This window comes from Moschus berezovskii, chromosome 12, assembly GCF_049115385.1.
Source record: "Moschus berezovskii isolate FMDL1 chromosome 12, NW_MosBer_1.0, whole genome shotgun sequence".
Classification (NCBI taxonomy): Eukaryota; Metazoa; Chordata; class Mammalia; order Artiodactyla; family Moschidae; genus Moschus; species Moschus berezovskii.
The window spans coordinates 68,692,410-68,709,222 of NC_142471.1; the positions used below are offsets into that span (position 1 = coordinate 68,692,410).

Here is a 16,813-nt window from a genome sequence, read left to right on the forward strand (position 1 = left end):
GTTTTGCATATCTCCATCGTTTTTCAAACTGCCTTCAAGCCTTGTATTTCCCCCTCATTTTAATGAAGTCTAGGACAGAAATAAGGGACAGATGAGTAAAGCCTTAAATTTTTAAAAAATGTTTATTTATTTGGGGCTGCGTACACAGGCAAGGAAAAAGTAAATTTGATTAGATAAGCACAGACTAGGGAAGAACCACAGGATACTGGGAGATGCACAGCACCTCCTGTTCTATAAATCCCTGGCAGTCTCCAGGAAGCCTGAAGACAATAATCCCAGAAGGCCACTTCCTTCCCAGGGTTATTACTGAGTATCAGGCTGGAGCCGGCAGGAATTCAGGAAACTGTAAAGAAACAACAGCCTCAACAACCAACTCTTCAAACATCAACACCAACTACCTCAACAATAAAAACTCGTTACAATTCATATCCCTCCCACTTACAACTGCAGATCAGAAGGAAGCTCTTTGCTGCCCCTTACCCTGCCTGACACATCCTCATCCCCAGCCTGGATTTCCCAGGGTCTCGGGGAGGCGGGAAACTGACACCCTATATCGAATGGGGGCACCAAAGAAACAGAGGACACCTTCATTCTCTCCTCATTGCCAGATAGGCCAGAACTGAAACCAACTGAGGCAAAGGTTATAGTTGGCAGTGCCAGGGGAAGCCTGTCACATCCCAGTAACTCCAAAGCCACAGGGGCTAAACTAAGCAGGTCAGAGTTGAGGTGTTGTGCGATAAAAAGATGGGAAGGTGGGCGTGGCGAAGGCCTAAGGTTGTGGGAGGCTTCTGAGGCGCAGCCCTTAAACAATGACCAATCAGAGAGCGGTTTGCAGCCCAGGGGCGGGACCGGGGCGTATCTTTGTCGCGATTGGATGAAGGCCTGGAGCAGGGAGGGGGCCGCGGCGCGCCTAGGACAGCGGCTTTGCAATTTCGCGTTATATACTGCAGTGACCGAGGCTGTGGAACCAGCCGGCTGGACCGCAGCGCACGTGCCTGCATCTGAGGCTCTGGCTTGCCGCGGAGTTCCTTGGGTTCTGGGTCTAGTCAGTCCTGCCCCCAAGGTTCTCTCCATCCTCCGTCCCCTAGCTCTCGTCCAGCTCCCGACCTCAGCATCTGGAAAACGAAATGGTCACAATCGTGAATACCTCAGATGAAATAGAGCAGATGTTCCAGCCCTACAACTTCGAGCTGTTCCTGAACATGAGGCCCTTTTTGGAGGAGTACTGGTGAGACCTGTAGAAGGGGAAGGGCCATGTTAGGGGCCAACTCTGATGACCGCTATTTGGGGTGATTGGTGGAATGGGGGAGGGCGAGACAGAATGCCCACAGAGATTTTGCTAAGGAGCAAAGGTATCGGATTCCCCAGTACTGGCTTCACGTCCCTGTTGTCCAAGGTACAGGTGGTGTGGCACCTCAAAGAGGTTAAATCTGGAAGAAAGAAAGGCAAAAATAAGAGGATGGGATGAAGAATTTGGGAGGAGACAGAAACCAAGCGGGGGAAAGTGTAGTGAGAACTGGTCTCTGAAGAATGGGGTTGATCTGAACTCCTACTCCCACCCACCTTATAGACGACTCCATCCTTTGCGGCTGCATGTGTGCGCATGCGTGCATGTGCTGATGCCTGAGGACTGCCCTTCACAGTTATCATCTCGTTCCTCAAATGTTCCATCATCCCTGCTGTGGAGAAGGAGGCAAAATCTGGATACTCTTCCAAAATTTCCTCAGACTTTGTCCTAGAGCTCCTCAGAGCTCCAGCCAATTTGCCATGACCAACCAGGCAGAAGCTGTTGCCACATTCTTTGTCCATCACAGCCTTGGGTTGCTTCTAGAAATGGACCAACAGCTGTCACCCACTCCCAACCCCAGGAACCTTGATTATAGCTGCTGCCCTGTGTAAAGTACTTTCCATATATTAACACTGTCAGGAGAGGTGTGTTATTCCCCCCTTACAAATAAGGAAACTGATGCTCAGAGAAGGAAGTAGGTTTTCCAATGTCATACAGCTAGTAAGTGGCAGAAGTAGGATTCCAATCCAGAGCACTGACCTGGAGATATGAGTGGACATTCCACTAACCAGCTCCCACCCATAAGCGCATCTGCTCTGCCTTCTGCCTGCCAGGACAACCTCATTTGCCATAGCTCTGATCTACCTGCTGCTCATCTTCGTGGGGCAAAACTACATGAAGGGACGGAAGGGCTTCAACCTACAGGGACCTCTCATCCTTTGGTCCTTCTGCCTTGCAGTCTTCAGGTAAGACTTTCCCCACTCCAACCTATCTTATAGACCTTAGACCCTCATTCTATCCCTACAAGCTTTCTAAAAACCTCAATTGCATCAACTGCCCAAGTTGCCCCCTATCTCTCTCCCTATTCTGTTCTCTCAGCTCTGACTCCTCTCCCCAGGTTCCACTCTCCTGTTTTCCTTCTTCTCGAGTTCCTAGACTAGTAGTCTCTGCTCTCTCTCATGAGACCTCTTGTGCTCATTGAGTCTGGATAATTCCAACAATTTCCCCAGCCTCTAATACTCTCTGCATCTAACACTCTCTCCCAAGACCTTCCAATAACTTTCCCAGCCCCTTCTTCCCATATTCCCCCCAAACTCCTTTGATCACCCCCATCCTGCCACCTGTCTCCTTCCAGGCTCCTACCCATCCTATGAACCCTATTCCCTAGCTCAATTTTCAGTCTCAGCCTCTAGCACTCCCTGGTCCCTCCCCAGCCCTCATGTCTTCTATCTTCTAGATTACTGGTTGGCTCTACCAGGTTGGCCTTGGGATCTCAGAAGCTTTGACCCCTTTGGAAGGGTGAGGAGGTGGTGGAACTTGGATCAGTGACTTGACCAGGCCAAGGGTTAAGGTGCCTGGGAATGACCCTTATACCCTTTTCCTCTGTTCAATTTCAGTATCCTCGGGACACTGAGGATGTGGGGCTACATGGGGACCCTGTTACTTAGGGGGAGCCCAAAGCAAACTATATGCTTCTCCTCCTTCATCAACAGTCCCATAGTCCAATTCTGGTCCTTCCTGTTTGTTCTCAGCAAGGTCGTTGAACTTGGTGAGTGGCAAGGCTTTGTCTCTCTGGTGTCCAGTCAGTTGCATCCCTCCTCAGGCCCTCCCCTTTACCCATCACATGGAGAGTTCCTTCCCCACCCCTGGGTCCTAAAAACACCTCTCACCCAAGCCCCTCTTCAGATTCTTTGCCATAAAGACCCCTCTCCCTGTCCTGAAAATTCCCCACGTGCCCCCACATCAAGTTCAGAGGGTGGTCCCAACACTAGGTGATATGTCAGCTATGACTCCTCATCTCCCAGGAGACACAGCCTTCATCATCCTGCGTAAGCGGCCACTCATCTTTGTGCACTGGTACCACCACAGCACTGTGCTGGTGTATTCGAGCTTCGGATACAAGAACAAGGTGGCTGCAGGTGGCTGGTTCATGACCATGAACTTTGGTGTACATGCCGTCATGTACACCTACTACACTCTGAAGGCTGCCAAAGTGAAGTCCCCCAAGTGGTTTCCCATGCTCGTCACCAGCCTACAGATCCTGCAGATGTTTATAGGAGCCACTGTTGGTATCCTGGCTTACATCTGGAGACAGGAAAAGGGATGCCATACCACAAAGGAACACTGCTTCTGGTCCTTCATCTTGTATGCAACCTATTTCATTCTCTTTGCCAAGTTCTTCCACAAAAACTACATCATTCCCAAGATCAAAGCCAAGGCCAAGAGCCAGTGAATGGTTGGAGAAAGAGAAGAAACCCCAAGCCCTCTCTCCTCCCCAGGGGACTGACGGGCTGAGCTTAGGTTTGAGGGAATGATTAGGAAGCCTTTCCTGTATGGTTTCCCCATGGGATGTATACTCCAAGGTAGCAGGAGGTGATGACAGTCAAGAAGTATCAACCCTGGGGTGGGGATGTGATCTAGTACTTTGATGTTTCTGTTGTTAATGTGAAGGCCAAGCAGGCCCTGGGATGGAGGTGGGACTAAGGAGGCTCCCCCAAACTGAGTTCTTTATGTTTCCAGAAATCTTTCTCCTTCTTGCTCTGTTTTTTAATTAAAGATTCCAACAAGGTTTTCAGGGTTTGGGGATTTACAGGAAGGAGGGGACTGCTGTGATGGAGGAAGGCTGCTGGCAGTGGGATGATGAGTGGGTGAGAAGCTTACAAACAGTGTATGGAAGGCTGAGAGTCACACACAGAGACACTCAATAAGAATCCTAGGCCTGGTAGGCACTTAATAAATGTCTGTTACAGACCAGAATTTTATTGCTGTTAGAGGCAAAAGCCCCTCATAGGAACAGTGAGAAACAGATGCGCAAAGGTGGAATAAGTTTCTAAAGTCGTAGGCTTCCTAAGTTGCAGAATTGACACTTGACTTCAAAGCGGACCTTCCAGTTATCCTCCATGAGACCACGAGGCGGCGCTGCAGTACCAGCTTTGTCCAAGCCATACACACCTACACAGACAAGCACGCTTCGTGCGCCGCTTGGCTCCGGGAATCCCCAGGCTTCTCCATCCTGGGGTTGAGGGGTTGAGGACTGAAGCTCTAGAAGCCTGGACCCGCACATCTTTCCTGTAAACCCAGCTCTCCTTTAAAAATGGGGAAGGATGAGGGGAGGGAGCTCAACCGCAACTCTGAATCACCAGGCCTCTGACAGTCCGCGCACGTTTATTTCATTTATCTTTGAAAACCAGGGAGAGGGAGTCTGGTGAAGGCGAGGTGGGCCAAAGCTGAATTGGCCCCCGGGGAACTGGTCCCTGTTCCTGGCCTTAGTCCCAGGGTCTCGGACTAAGGGCCCAGTCCACCCCTCAGGCCTGGGAGTGGGGGAAGGCTCTCTCCTGAGCCGGCCGCCTCCCCAAACCCGACTGCCCAGCTCTCCTCTCAGACCCCAAGGGCAGGGGCAAGCCAGTCAAAACGACCCCAGTCCGTCGAGGCCGTGAATTACCGCCCCACCCTCAGGGATGATCGACGGGCAGCGCCCTTCAGACGGGCCGTTCCACAGCGTACTGGCACGGACTGAGGTTGGCGGCCGGCGGCGGCCCCGGCACGGTGGGATAGCTGAAAGAGGCGTGCTGTTTGGCCTTGAGCCTCAGGCTGGCCAAACTCGAGTTACACGGGTCCCGATATACGTAGGGGGAGGAGGCGGCGGCGGCGGCGGCGGCTGCGGCCGAGGCATAAGGGCAGGACACGGCCCCCGAGGACACCGCGGCCGGAGCCAGCCCTGGGGGCCCCCCGCCTAGGCCCTGCAAGGCCCCGGGCCCAGGCACCGTGCCTGGGGCGGTCGCGGCCGAGGGCACCATGGAGGCGGAAATGGAGCTGGGTGGCGAGAAGACGGGCTGAGAAGCCAGAGGCCCCACGTTGACCGAGTTGAAGGCGAACGGGAAGGTCTTGGCGGCGAGCGGCGGGCCGAGGGCCTTGGGTGGCCAGTTGCCGTACGAGTAGCCGGGGTACACCTCCTCGTAGGGCGGCACCAGCCCCCCGAGCGGCGCCGCGAAGCCGCCCTTGCACAACTCCGCCTGCTGGCTGCGCTCGCGCTTTCTCCACTTGGCGCGCCGGTTCTTGAACCACACCTGCGGGCGTGGGAGGAAGGTCGTCAGGGCCCGGCCCCCCAAGGCGGCTGGTGGACCGGTCGCCCAGGTCGGGGGTCCAAGCGGGTCCGGGGCCGGGCGGAGCATAAAGAAGATGAGGTGGCTGGAGACGAGAATGGGGTGGTGGAGCAACGGCACCGGGTGGGGGAGGAGCGCGTGCGGGACGGGGTCGGGGGCGACAGTATTGGGGGGTGGCGAGGGCAGCTGGAGGGGGCCTAGGAGAGGTGAAGAGAAGAACCGGAGATAGTGGCAGGGGCGAAGAAGCGCTCCGTCTAGGGTGAGCGGGTGGTGGAAGAGAAGAGATTGGAGGTTGGTGGAAAGAAGGCCGTGGGGGAAGCAGGCCTGGGCGAGGGGCGTCGAGTTTTGGGTCGGAGGAAGGGGCAGGCAGGGCAGAACCACAGGCTGCCGTTTCCGAAGCTGCTTGCTGAGCGGCCCGCGAGAGGGAGGCCCGAGGTGGAAGGGAGGGTGGTGGTGGAGGGGGACCGGGGCGGGGGGGTTGCGTACCCTCACGCGGGCCTCGGTGAGGTTGGTCCACACGGCTATCTCTTCGCGCGTACTCATGTCGGGGTAGCGGTTCCTCTGAAAGGTCGCCTCCAGCTCCTGCAGCTGCTGGCTGGTGAAGTGCGTGCGCTGCCGCCGCTGCTTCTTCTTCAGCGAGCCGTCTTCGGGGGAGCCGCTGGGCAGCGAAACCGAGGCCTTCTCCGAATCTGGGAGCCGGGGTGGGGGCTGTCACAGCACATCCTTGCCTGCGCGAATTCCCTGGCTCGGGGACTTCCTCCGTGGGCCCCCCCCCCCTCACTCGCACCCAGGCTCCCACTCCCGGGTCCCACCCGGTTAGGGATGGAGCTTTTATTTCCCCCACCCCCAGAAGGGGCGCGCTCACCGCTGTGCTCTTGGCCCTTGCAGCCGTGTTCAGGGAGTGGGGGGTGGGGGGTGCCCGCATCTGACAGCGAAAGGGCCGGGCTCCGGGCCTCTGCCTCGCTCAGCAGGCCGAACTCCATTGGGGGCTCGAGGACTCTGAAGGTAAAAGAAGGCACAGACCAGGTTAATGGGAATAAAATCTCCAAGTTATCTGGTTCCCAGTACAGAAGTGTTTCCCCATCTTCCCTTTTCTCAGACACCGACATAAAGCTACCCCTCTAATCTGAGGTGCCCTAGGTTAGAATGGGGAAACAGCAGCCTAAGTGGGGAAAGGTGCATACTCAGAGGTTTCATACACAGTTATACACACTAGACTTTGATTGTTCCATCCTGGGCACCTAGAACCCGCCTGGTGCACAGTTGGTGTTCAATAGATAATTACTGAATTAATGAAAACCACACTATTGCACATTGCATACCACATACCACATCCTTAAAAAATTAAATTCCCTCTCACACGAATGCCCAATATCCCCATAAACTCAAACGTGGCTCTCAGCCAGTCTGAACCTGTGCTATTCACTCTCCTGTGGGACGGATTTGATTTTGAACCAGGCCTGATACCCTGTAAGGAGAATCACTGCTATCATTTACGAGTACTGACTAGGTGCCTTCACCTCATTATCTCTCCTCACAAGAATGGATCAATGTTAGGTAGGATCACCCTTTTTTAGGTGTGGAAACTGAGACATGAAGTAATAATGAAGATCACAAAGTTTGTAAGTAGTGGAGTTATGATCTGAATCAGGTCTGTGAGATTCCTAAGATATGCTTTTGTTTGCTTTTTCAAACTGTGTTCTTTGGGGTCCTCCCTACCCCGCAAACTCCCTCAGGGACTGGAACTCAGGGCTAAGCTCAGGGATAGAAATCTAGCCTGATCTTACTCAGGTCAGCTTCAACTAGGGCAGCCCTGCTTTTGTTGTTTTTATTTATGCTTTCTGGAGAGACTTCTTTTGAAGAAACGGTTCTAGGATCAAAAACAAGTTTAAGAATCTTGTCTGCTTCTGTACATCGCATCCCACGAGTCACCACTATCTCCCACGCCCTCCTGCAGTCCCACCTCAGGCTGTGGGTGTAAGTTTCTTAAAAGCCGCTTCTGACCATTACTCTCCATGCCAAATCTCACCTGACATTGCCCAGGAGCCTGCCTGGGTCCTCCTCCAAGTCTCCCCCTGCAGGGTCCCCATTTCTGCTAGCTCTCCCAGGCCCCCTCTGGTGGGAGGAAGGGAAAGGGGCACTAGTGGGGCTCAAGACTCCAGATGCCTCTTGGTCAGAGGAGAACCAATGGAGGCTAAGGACCAAGGAGCAAGGGTGAAGAGCTATGTAGGAGGGGTCCATCTGCCTCCCCATTAAGAGGGACTTAATGCAGGCTGTGCAAGGTGGCATTAATGTGGCGGATTAGCCTAGATAGAGACGTGTGTCACTTGGCTGCTCTGAATTGATTAGGAGCCTTTCTAAGAGAGGTGCAGATGGGCAGTGGCCTGTATTTGCACATGGTAATGCCCCCTTCAACCAGCTCAGACATGACAGCTGCCCCCCCCACCTCAAGCTAGTTTGAGTGGGACAGAGGTCAAGGCAGAAGGCTGAGAAACAGTCCCTGTTCTTTCCACAGGCAGAGAGGACTAGACCTTGGACACTTTCCTAGGGTTGGAGAAGCAGGGCTGAAGGGAACCCCAGGAAGGAAGGAGAGAAGTCAGGCCAGGGATGGGAGTGCTCAGCTTCCCTCCCCTTCCAGGTCTGAGGACAGAGTCAGAGGCTTAGGATTGGACTGATGATGCTCCGATAGAAGGGAGAGGCCCTTGGGAGAGACCTGGAGCAGCTTAGACTAGTAGCTCTTCCCAAGTAGCTGTGGAGGCTTAGAACTGACAGGTGGAAAAAGGGGTGCCCTGAAATCTCTTCATACCCTAAGATGCCCTCAAAATTGCAAACCACACCCCTGACTTCTCCAGAGGCCCACAGGAGCAATGCAGAGCTGGGAAAAGAAGGACAGTTGGGTTTGCCTGTAGGAAAAGCTGAATTCCACCATTGCCATTCATCCTTCCAGTCTGCTTTGACTCCAGACTTCCCATTTTCCAAACTCCCCCTTCCCCCAGCATTCCATACCTGTGTCTTGGTTTCACCCTTTATTTCAGCAGAGGGAGGCAGGGTGAAGAAAGATAAGGGCCAGAATAAAAGACGAGACTGAGAAAGCAGAGTTCAGGCTGTGTGTTCCCAAAGACAGACAGACACACATGCAGACAAATACAGGCCCCCACTCAGACAGAATAAGCACTTGGACTTGGAGCTAGAGGCATACAAACACACACTCTCTCCCACACATGTGCCCCCACATTCAGGCAGACAGACACACACCGTCACACAGTCTCCTCTCTCTGTGACAGGGACAGCTGCCTCGGCTGTTTTGGAGCTAGCCATTATCCCCCCTCCCCCTTCCTGGCCCCTTTGAACCTCAGCTCTCAGTCCCAGGAACTAAGGACTCTGTAGGGGAGGAGGAAGCCTGAGGAGCCAGCGAAGTGGTCTATGCTCAGTGGTTGCTGGCGATAGCCTGTTTGGCTGAGTTGGGGGAAGGTATGAGAATGCTGGAAGAATAGGATGGAGTAGTGGTGGAAGCAGAAAGTGATGAGCCCCCCCATCCCGCCCCGACACGGGAAAGTAATCTGGTATACCCCAAATAAACTAGGTTTAGATTCAAAAGATCTGAGTTCATGTCCTGGATCCTCAATTTACTAGCTGTGTGTCCCTGGCAAATTACCTCTCTGGGCATGTTTTTTTCTTCTGTAAAAGTAAGATTATGATTCCTTCTCTACCTCTCTTCAGTATTGTGAAGAGGTTAAAATAAAACATAACATTTAAAAATGAGTAGGGGTCAAACTCCAAGTTTTTTTCTCATTTATTGAAATGATGTTGGGCACCTTCTATGAGCTGGGAATTGAGTAAGGTGCGCAGGATAGTCAGAAATAAGGTATCGTTTTTGTCTCTGCCTTTGCTTGACTGGTTCACCTCCGTAGATTCTGTCTACCAGTGAAAAATTGCTCCATGAATAAAGGTGAATATGCTGCATTTTAGAGAGGGATGCATGTGTGTGTTGTGAGCACTCTGTTCGAAACATAAAAGAGGGCCCAGTCAATAAGGAAACAGCGGAGTAGCCCAAACTGGGAGCTAATTTGGGGACCCAGGATGGATAGGAGAGGAAAGAATGAAGGCTTCAGACTCTTGACTGCATTAGTAATAGCAGCAAGAGGAAAGGCGGCTGAGAAGGGCCCTGCCTGTGAAGCCGAAAAAGCAGGAACACTAATGCCAGGCAGGCAACAGAGAGAGAGGGTGGGGGCAGAGGCCTCTAGCAGATTGTGTCCGGTGGGCTGGTCAGGCAGAGGCTGGGGGCGCCAAGCTGTTGTCTGAGCTGGAGACAGGCTGGCTGAGGATTAAGCTCCCCCAAACTGCTGGAGGTCGGGAAGCTGGGGAGTTGGGACTGCAGCCAGGGACTCCGCCTCACTCAGTGGACAGGGATAAGCAGTAGGTCTAGAAGCCACAGGTTTGGTTGATGCTGGTAGGATATACCAGGGAAGATCAGAGAGAGTCAAGAGATAACAGTGGCGCTGAGTCCAGCTCTTGGGGTGGGAGGCCTCCTGCCCCACCCCAGCCTTTCTGACATGCCCTGCAGGGGATAAATATATGGTCCAGTACCACTGGTTTCAAGGTGGCAATCCCAGCCCTAGGGAGAATAGAGGGCTTGCAGGTGATCTTTGACTTGGAAATATAGCATGGAATTACAGGAAGCTGTCATGGACTGCAGTAAGAACAAAATATCTAAGATAATTAAAGTGGAGAACAGAAACTGCCCCAGAGCAGAGAGGCTATAGTGGGGAGGCCATGGTTTCTAAGGGACATAACTTATGGCAAGAAGGTAACTTCTATGTGCACCCACTTTTATCCTGAAGACAAAGGGTAGACCAGGGCCACAGCCAGAAAGCCCCCAAGTAGTTGTAAGCGCAATGTCCAAGGCACAAGGTACACCCTGGAACTGAAATGGGGGAAAACCTTTTTCTTACAGAGACTGAATGAAAAGGAAGATAAGAGGGGATGGAGTTGTAATGTTGTAGCTCAGCCCAGCCCAGATAGATATAAACTAGAGCCCTAAACGGGATGGAACCTGAAACTAAAAGTGAGGCCCTTAAGTGAACACAGCCTCATGTACATTAGGGATGCTGAGCATCCACACTGTCTGGTCTCCTGAGTTGCTGTGAACAAATGAAAGCAAAGGAAGACAGCCATGGACAAGGTTCACAGCCCCAAGAGGAAACCCTAAGACTCAGGTGGAGGCATTAGTGATTTGATGCTCTTACTTTATCAAGGGGGTAAATCAGGGATCGGGCTTCCCAGGTGGCTTAGTGGTAAAGAATCTGCCTGCCAAGCAGGAGATGCAGGTTTGATCCCTGAGTCAGGAAGATCCCCTGCAAAAGGAAATGGCAACCCACCCCAGTATTCTTGCCTTGGAAATCCCATGGACAGAGGAGATACCCAAGAACGGTAAGGGTACAAGACCCTAACTTTTAAGAGCTTACAGTCTGGGGAGGCAAACAGAGCATAGGATGAAATGATGGACTGCATGGGCCTGATTCTCAGATGGTGGAAGCTCAGAGACACAGAAGCCCATGTAAGGTGGCATCAAGTTTTGGGGCTCAGAGCACCTGGCTGCTCTGGAAATTAGAGAGGCAGAAAAGGTGGCAGAAGCTTCTAAATAAAAGAGCAGTAGGTTCAGAGGATAGCAGGAAGCCTAGCTTCGCCAGGGTCTCAGTGGGGGCAATGGGAGATCATCAGAAGAAAATGGTCAGGATGAGGAGGCATCCAATGAGGGGCAAAGGGAGGGGGTTCAGATTTGATACATGTAGGCTAGAGAATTCTCAGCTTTTCTATGAAAAAAATCCCCTAAGACTGGTAAGAATGGCAAGCCACTCCAGTACTCTTGCCTAGAAAATCCCATGGATGGAGGAGCCTGGTAGGCTGCAGTCCGTGGGGTCGCTATGGGTCGGACACGATTGAGCGACTTTACTTTCACTTTTCACTTTCACACATTGGAGAAGGAAATGGCAACCCACTCCAGTGTTCTTGCCTGGAGAATCCCAGGGAAGGGGGAGCCTGGTGGGCTTCCGTCTATGGGGTCACACAGAGTCGGACACGACTGAAGTGACTTAGCAGCAGCAGCAGCAAGACTGGTAAGAGAGAATATAGTATGGGAAGCTAGGGGCACAACCTGAAACAGCTGCCGCCAGTATGAGATTTCTTTGAGATCTTCAGCCTTATGTTAAAATTGGAAGCAAATTTTGCATTCTATCTCACATTCATGTTTTTTAAAATTAATCTATTTATTTTAATTGGAGGCTAATTACTTTACAATATTTTAGTGATTTTTGCCATACACTGACATGAATCAGCCATGGGTGTACATGTGTTTCCCCGTCCTGAACCCCCTTCCCACCTCCCTCCTCATCCCATCCCTCAGGGTCATCCCAGTGCACCAGCCCTGAGCATCCTGTCTCATGCATCGAACCTGGACTGGCGATCTATTTCACATGTGATAATATACATGTTTCAGTGCTATTCTCTCAAATCATCCCACCCTCACCCTCTCCCACAGAGCCCAAAATTCTGTTCTTTACATCTGTGTCTCTTTTGCCATCTTGCATATAGGGTCATCGTTACCATCTTTCTAAATTCCATATATATGCGTTAACATACTGTATTGGTATTTTTCTTTCTGACTTCCTTCACTCTGTATAATTTAATACAAAGATAATATTTTCTCTCCAGATCTCCAAGAGACATCTTCAAGTGACATCACCACACCAGGAAGATGGGCCCAGTGTAGCCTGCAGCATCATGCCACTCCCACTCCTATACTGCACCCCCACCGGCTACTGAGAAGCAGCACTCCAAGCAGTGGGAGTCACTGGAGGCATGTAGGCGAGAGAGTGACATAAAAGCAATATCTTTGGGATCTTTTTTGGGCAATGATGAGCAGAATGGATTGAGGAGGGGAGAGATAGGAAAGGGGAAACTATTAACTGACAGATAAAAAGTAAAGGCCTCAGGGGAGGGAAAGTAGTGGAGAGAGTTCTAAAAGTGGCTTTCTCACCCCACTGTCTTTTCTTCTGTTTCCCTATCACTCATCATGGGTCCCTGTCAGTGACCAGAGACTAGACACTCTAGATATTCCCAAAGCTCAGGACCTAGTTGCCATCTTCAGGTTAGTTGCCTCCCCTACATGCTAGGAAGCATCACTTAGATTGAATGGAGAAGAAAAGATTTGGGTAGTGTGTTTCTCTTACGCTCACCCTCAACTTAGCTCCAGCCTGCCTCCCCTGCCGTCCATTCCTGGACCTGGGTTCTGGGCCCATATTCACATCCTTGAGCTGGAGGCAGGCAGGGATCAGATCAGGGTATTTGGTTCAAGAGAGTAGGCATTTGGGGAGTTCCCTAGAACTCTTCTCAGGGAGGGATGGGGACAGTAGCTGGCATCTGAAGCCTAGGATAGTGTGTCCAGTAATGTTTCTTATTCCTGTGTTGCTTCTCCATTTGCAAGGGGGCTTCCAAATATATGATTTCATTGAACTGTTACAACCACCTTAAATGCCAGGAATGACCATTTCATTTCACCTCTAAGAAGATAAATTTGTCCATGGTTACAGAGATTGAAGAGTTTCTAATCCAGTTCTCCTAAGACCAGGGACTGAGCTCTTGCCACTCCTCGCCCCCTCCACCCCAGCCACCAGTTGTGGCTCTGACATGCATTGATCCTTCCAAGCCCTTAAGGGATTCCATTTCTACTTCCTGCCTTTACCACCTCCCTGGAAATGAGCTCGGGAAGTTTGCTGCCCACTGTGTGCCAAGGAACATTTTCCCATTCATCCTGTGCTTGCATCATTCCAGTTCTAAGAGGCCCCCTCATCTCTGGTTTCAGGATCTGGGGAGCAAACAAATCTGCTTGTCTAAGTCTTTCCTTATTTTGTGGATTTCCATCCTATCTCACTTTCCAGAGGCCTAAACCTCCAAGTTTGCTCTCTCCAGCAGCCCCTGGCTACTCCTTCTGCCACCATTCTCTGACCCTTCGCTAGGTCCATGACATTCTTCCTAAGAGCCAATGACCAGGCATGCAATCAGCTAAACAGCTTTCAGGGACAAGACAAGGTTCTGTCTTTTGTTTCCAGTTATCTTTATTATAATGCCATTGCCTTTTTGGCAAAAGCAGAACCTAGGGCTATGGTCTTCAGAGAACCATCTGTAATGCCTTCCCTATTCTGTTCCTGACTCATATCCCTCATTTCATCCATAATTTCAGTGTTTTCCAAAGACAATAGGAGCACAAGCCCCTTGAAAAGGGTATAAAAATGTGATGGGGGTAACTGGGATGTGACTCTATATTTATCAAAAAGGGATGAGGGACAAAAGAGTTTGGAAAACAATGTCCTAGCCAGTGATAAGTGAACTTTAAAACTAAGGAGTGGAGGTGGGAGTGTGGGTAAGACGTATGGGGAGTGTGGTGAGGGTGAGAAAGGTTGGAACCCACTTGTTTAGATTACTCATTTCTGCATGTATTACCCTGCACTTGTCCCCATTAAACTCAGTCGCCAAATGGGCTGTTTGCTTACTTACATAGATCAGGAGAGTTCCCTCTACTTTGTTCCCTTCAGCTTAACTGGGTTCTGGTTAAAGAGTTGGAGTCAGAGTGGGCGGTCATTGTATGGATCCAAAGAAATCAGGGCCCTCTCCCAGCTGTAGGAAAAGCAAATAGGGTAGTTGGGTAGGGCTGAGACATCCTTCCCAACCAGAGATGGAGGGCAATCTGGGTCCTGTGTTGGATCCCAGTGTCTGGATCCCATGTGTCTCCCTCCCACCTCCTTTCAGCCACCAGGGTGGTGGGGAGATTGGTGGGACTGAGAAAGCAAAAAGGGAAACAAGACTCCAGAGTTTGCTTTGCTAAAGGGCTGCAGTTTTCTCTTTGGGCCTGGGCTCCTGCCCACTGCGGGAAAGGAGACTCTAGCCTGCTGAAATCCAGGCAGAGTCTGGGGTGGGGTGTTTGGTCAGCTGTAGTGGAACTAGAGGTGACTGAGTTTGTAAGGGAACTGAAGCTGTCAGGGGCTTGTGCTACTCTCCTCCTTGCCCCCCCTCATTGCACTTTGTGAGTCATTCCTTCCTTTCCTACTCTTGATTCCCACTAGCAGTCCCACCATTGGCTCCCTCTCCACAAATCTGGATTCTGGAAGTCCAGGGTGATGCTCAGAACATATCTAATCTGGGTTGGAAAGGGAATGTCTCCGAGTGCCACTCCAACCCAAGGCCAAGTATCAGCCTTCACTCTCGGTTCCTGCTCCCTGCCCCGCAGCCCCTAGCAGAGAGACAAGTTTGCAAAGTGTGAACTGGGATTCTAGGTAACCCACCACAGCGAACCCCACCGTACACGCAGCAGCTGGGCAGGCGCTGCGGGGTAAATGAACATGCCACTCGGCCAGGGACATTCTGTCCACCGCTGCCCGACACAGCGCCTGCTCTAGAGAGACCAACCTAGCTTTCCCGGACATTCTGTCCGCTCTGAGAACCGCGCGCGGCAGACATTCCGTCCGATTCCCTGGCTTTCCCAGGTCGGAACCCATCAGGGCCCTGACACCCCTAGCGGACCCGCCAGACCTGCCGTCTGGTCACTTGGACTACCCAACCTCGGCCCTGCAGCCTGCACAGCGGTCATCTGACACGGTCGCTGTCGGGTTCTCACAACACGGCTCCTATCCCAACTGCAAAGCAGCTACGAAGAAAAGCGTGTGCGACTAACGCACCCCTGCTCCCAGGCCCTGGAGTCTGAGACCCAACCCGGGGGCGTCTGGCACTGCCAACTGCGACCTTGCTGGGCGGCCGCCGCCAGCTCCCCCCGCTGGCCACAACCCCTTTAGCACCCGGACTGTCGGCCTCGCGCCCCGGGATTCCAGGGCGCTTCCTGATAATTGGTTTCCTAACGCTGCGCCGCTTCGCAGTGCTCCTGTCCTGACCTCATATCTCCGACTTCTCTTCGATCCCTCGAGTCTTCCCCTTCTAGGTCTAAGTTTCCCCTTTTCTAAGTCCTGGCCCCAGGTCTACAGTCCGTTCTCTCAGTCTCGACCTGTTCCCCAGGCACCGTTCTACAGTTCAGCCGCCCTAGGTCCCGTTTTAGGGATCCCGAAGTCCGGTCATGGCCCCTCTGCCCGGTGAGCCCCTGTCCCCGCATGGTCAAGCACTCACAGTGAGTCCCGCAGCAGGCAGACTCCCGGCAGCGGCGGCGGCGGCCGCAGTCTGGAGGGCAAGCAGGGGCCAGAGGCCGGGCACCCGGCAGGGGTGGGGGCCGCCCCCCTGCGCCCGGGGCCTCCTCTCCGCTCCGGCGCTCCCGGACTCGCTGGGAAAGAGTAAGCCTCGCCGCGGACTGCCACCCCCCGCCGGCGCCCATTCACTTTGTGGCAGCCCAGGGCGCCCGCGGCCAGCAGCGGCTAGCCTCACGCATCGGGCCCCGCCCCCTTCCAGCTGCACTGCTGGGGCTCCACCCTTTCCAGCTGTGAATCTTATGGCCCCGCCTTCAGGGGAGGGGTCCGGCCAGCGCGGCGCCAACAGCCCCGCCCGCTGGCCAATCGGAGACGCTCCTCAGCAACTGGGCCCCGCCCCTCCCCACGTGGCTGAAATCGCGCTTGCGAAGAACTGCGGGAACTGGGTATCCCCACCGAGCTCGGGCGGGTGGGCTGTGATATGGGGCCAGGCAACTACCCTGAGCGAAGTGGAACGGTGCTGGGGGATAGAGCCAGGTGGGGGGGGGGGGCGCACGGCCCGGGAGAGGCCGCGGGGTTTCAGCACTCAAACTTCGTTGCCGCTCAAGTTTCGGTGATTTTCTCCACTTGTCGCTGTCTGTCTCTCTTCCCTTTTGTCTCAGCTCCAATCCTCCCACTTCTCGCCTTTCTTTTTTTTTCTTCGCCACCACTTTGCTTCTTCTGTTTGTCTCACTCCGTCCCCTGCCACTTCGGAAGAAGTGGAAATTTCTGTTTCTGATCCTCTTTTTCTTTTTTCCCTTGCATCTTTCTCTCTTCCTCCTCTCGGCTTCCACTCCTCCCCAAGCCCTTTTTCCCTCTCCTCCAAGAAAGTAGCTTCGTGGAGAAAGAGTTTGGAGTGAGATAAATTAAAACAGCATTCTAACCCTGCCATCAGTTGCAACATTGCCAAGTGACCTTGCACAAGTAACTTAACTATGATTCCCTTATTCCCCACCCACCCGTAAAATTAAAGGAGATTC

At 52.7% G+C, this 16,813-nt stretch overlaps 2 protein-coding genes and 1 long non-coding RNA gene across 4 annotated transcripts; 1 reads left to right on the top strand and 2 right to left on the bottom strand.

Moving 5' to 3' along the window:
• The first annotated feature begins 945 nt into the window (after positions 1–945).
• ELOVL3 (ELOVL fatty acid elongase 3) lies at positions 946–4,077 on the top strand. Of its 2 annotated transcripts, none has more exons than XM_055424790.2 (4): positions 946–1,228; positions 2,122–2,253; positions 2,905–3,056; positions 3,313–4,077. In XM_055424790.2, exons 1-4 carry the CDS (start codon positions 1,128–1,130, stop codon positions 3,738–3,740), a joined length of 813 nt encoding a protein of 270 aa, XP_055280765.1. In that variant the 5' UTR covers positions 946–1,127; the 3' UTR covers positions 3,741–4,077. The 2 variants fall into 2 exon arrangements, with proteins under 2 accessions (XP_055280765.1, XP_088698410.1); XM_088842284.1 differs by having other exon boundaries at positions 3,001–3,056.
• A 140-nt stretch (positions 4,078–4,217) lies between these two features.
• PITX3 (paired like homeodomain 3) lies at positions 4,218–7,124 on the bottom strand. Its single transcript, XM_055424786.2, has 3 exons — positions 6,476–7,124; positions 6,097–6,299; positions 4,218–5,574 (listed from the first exon to the last, which is right to left on the bottom strand). Exons 1-3 carry the CDS (start codon positions 6,717–6,719, stop codon positions 4,987–4,989), a joined length of 1,035 nt encoding a protein of 344 aa, XP_055280761.1. The 5' UTR covers positions 6,720–7,124; the 3' UTR covers positions 4,218–4,986.
• Positions 6,595–15,982, bottom strand: LOC148776017 (uncharacterized). Its single transcript, XR_016038779.1, has 3 exons — positions 15,781–15,982; positions 14,164–14,283; positions 6,595–6,609 (listed from the first exon to the last, which is right to left on the bottom strand). It is a non-coding gene; the product is annotated as an uncharacterized LOC148776017 (long non-coding RNA).
• Between the last annotated feature and the right edge of the window lie 831 nt (positions 15,983–16,813).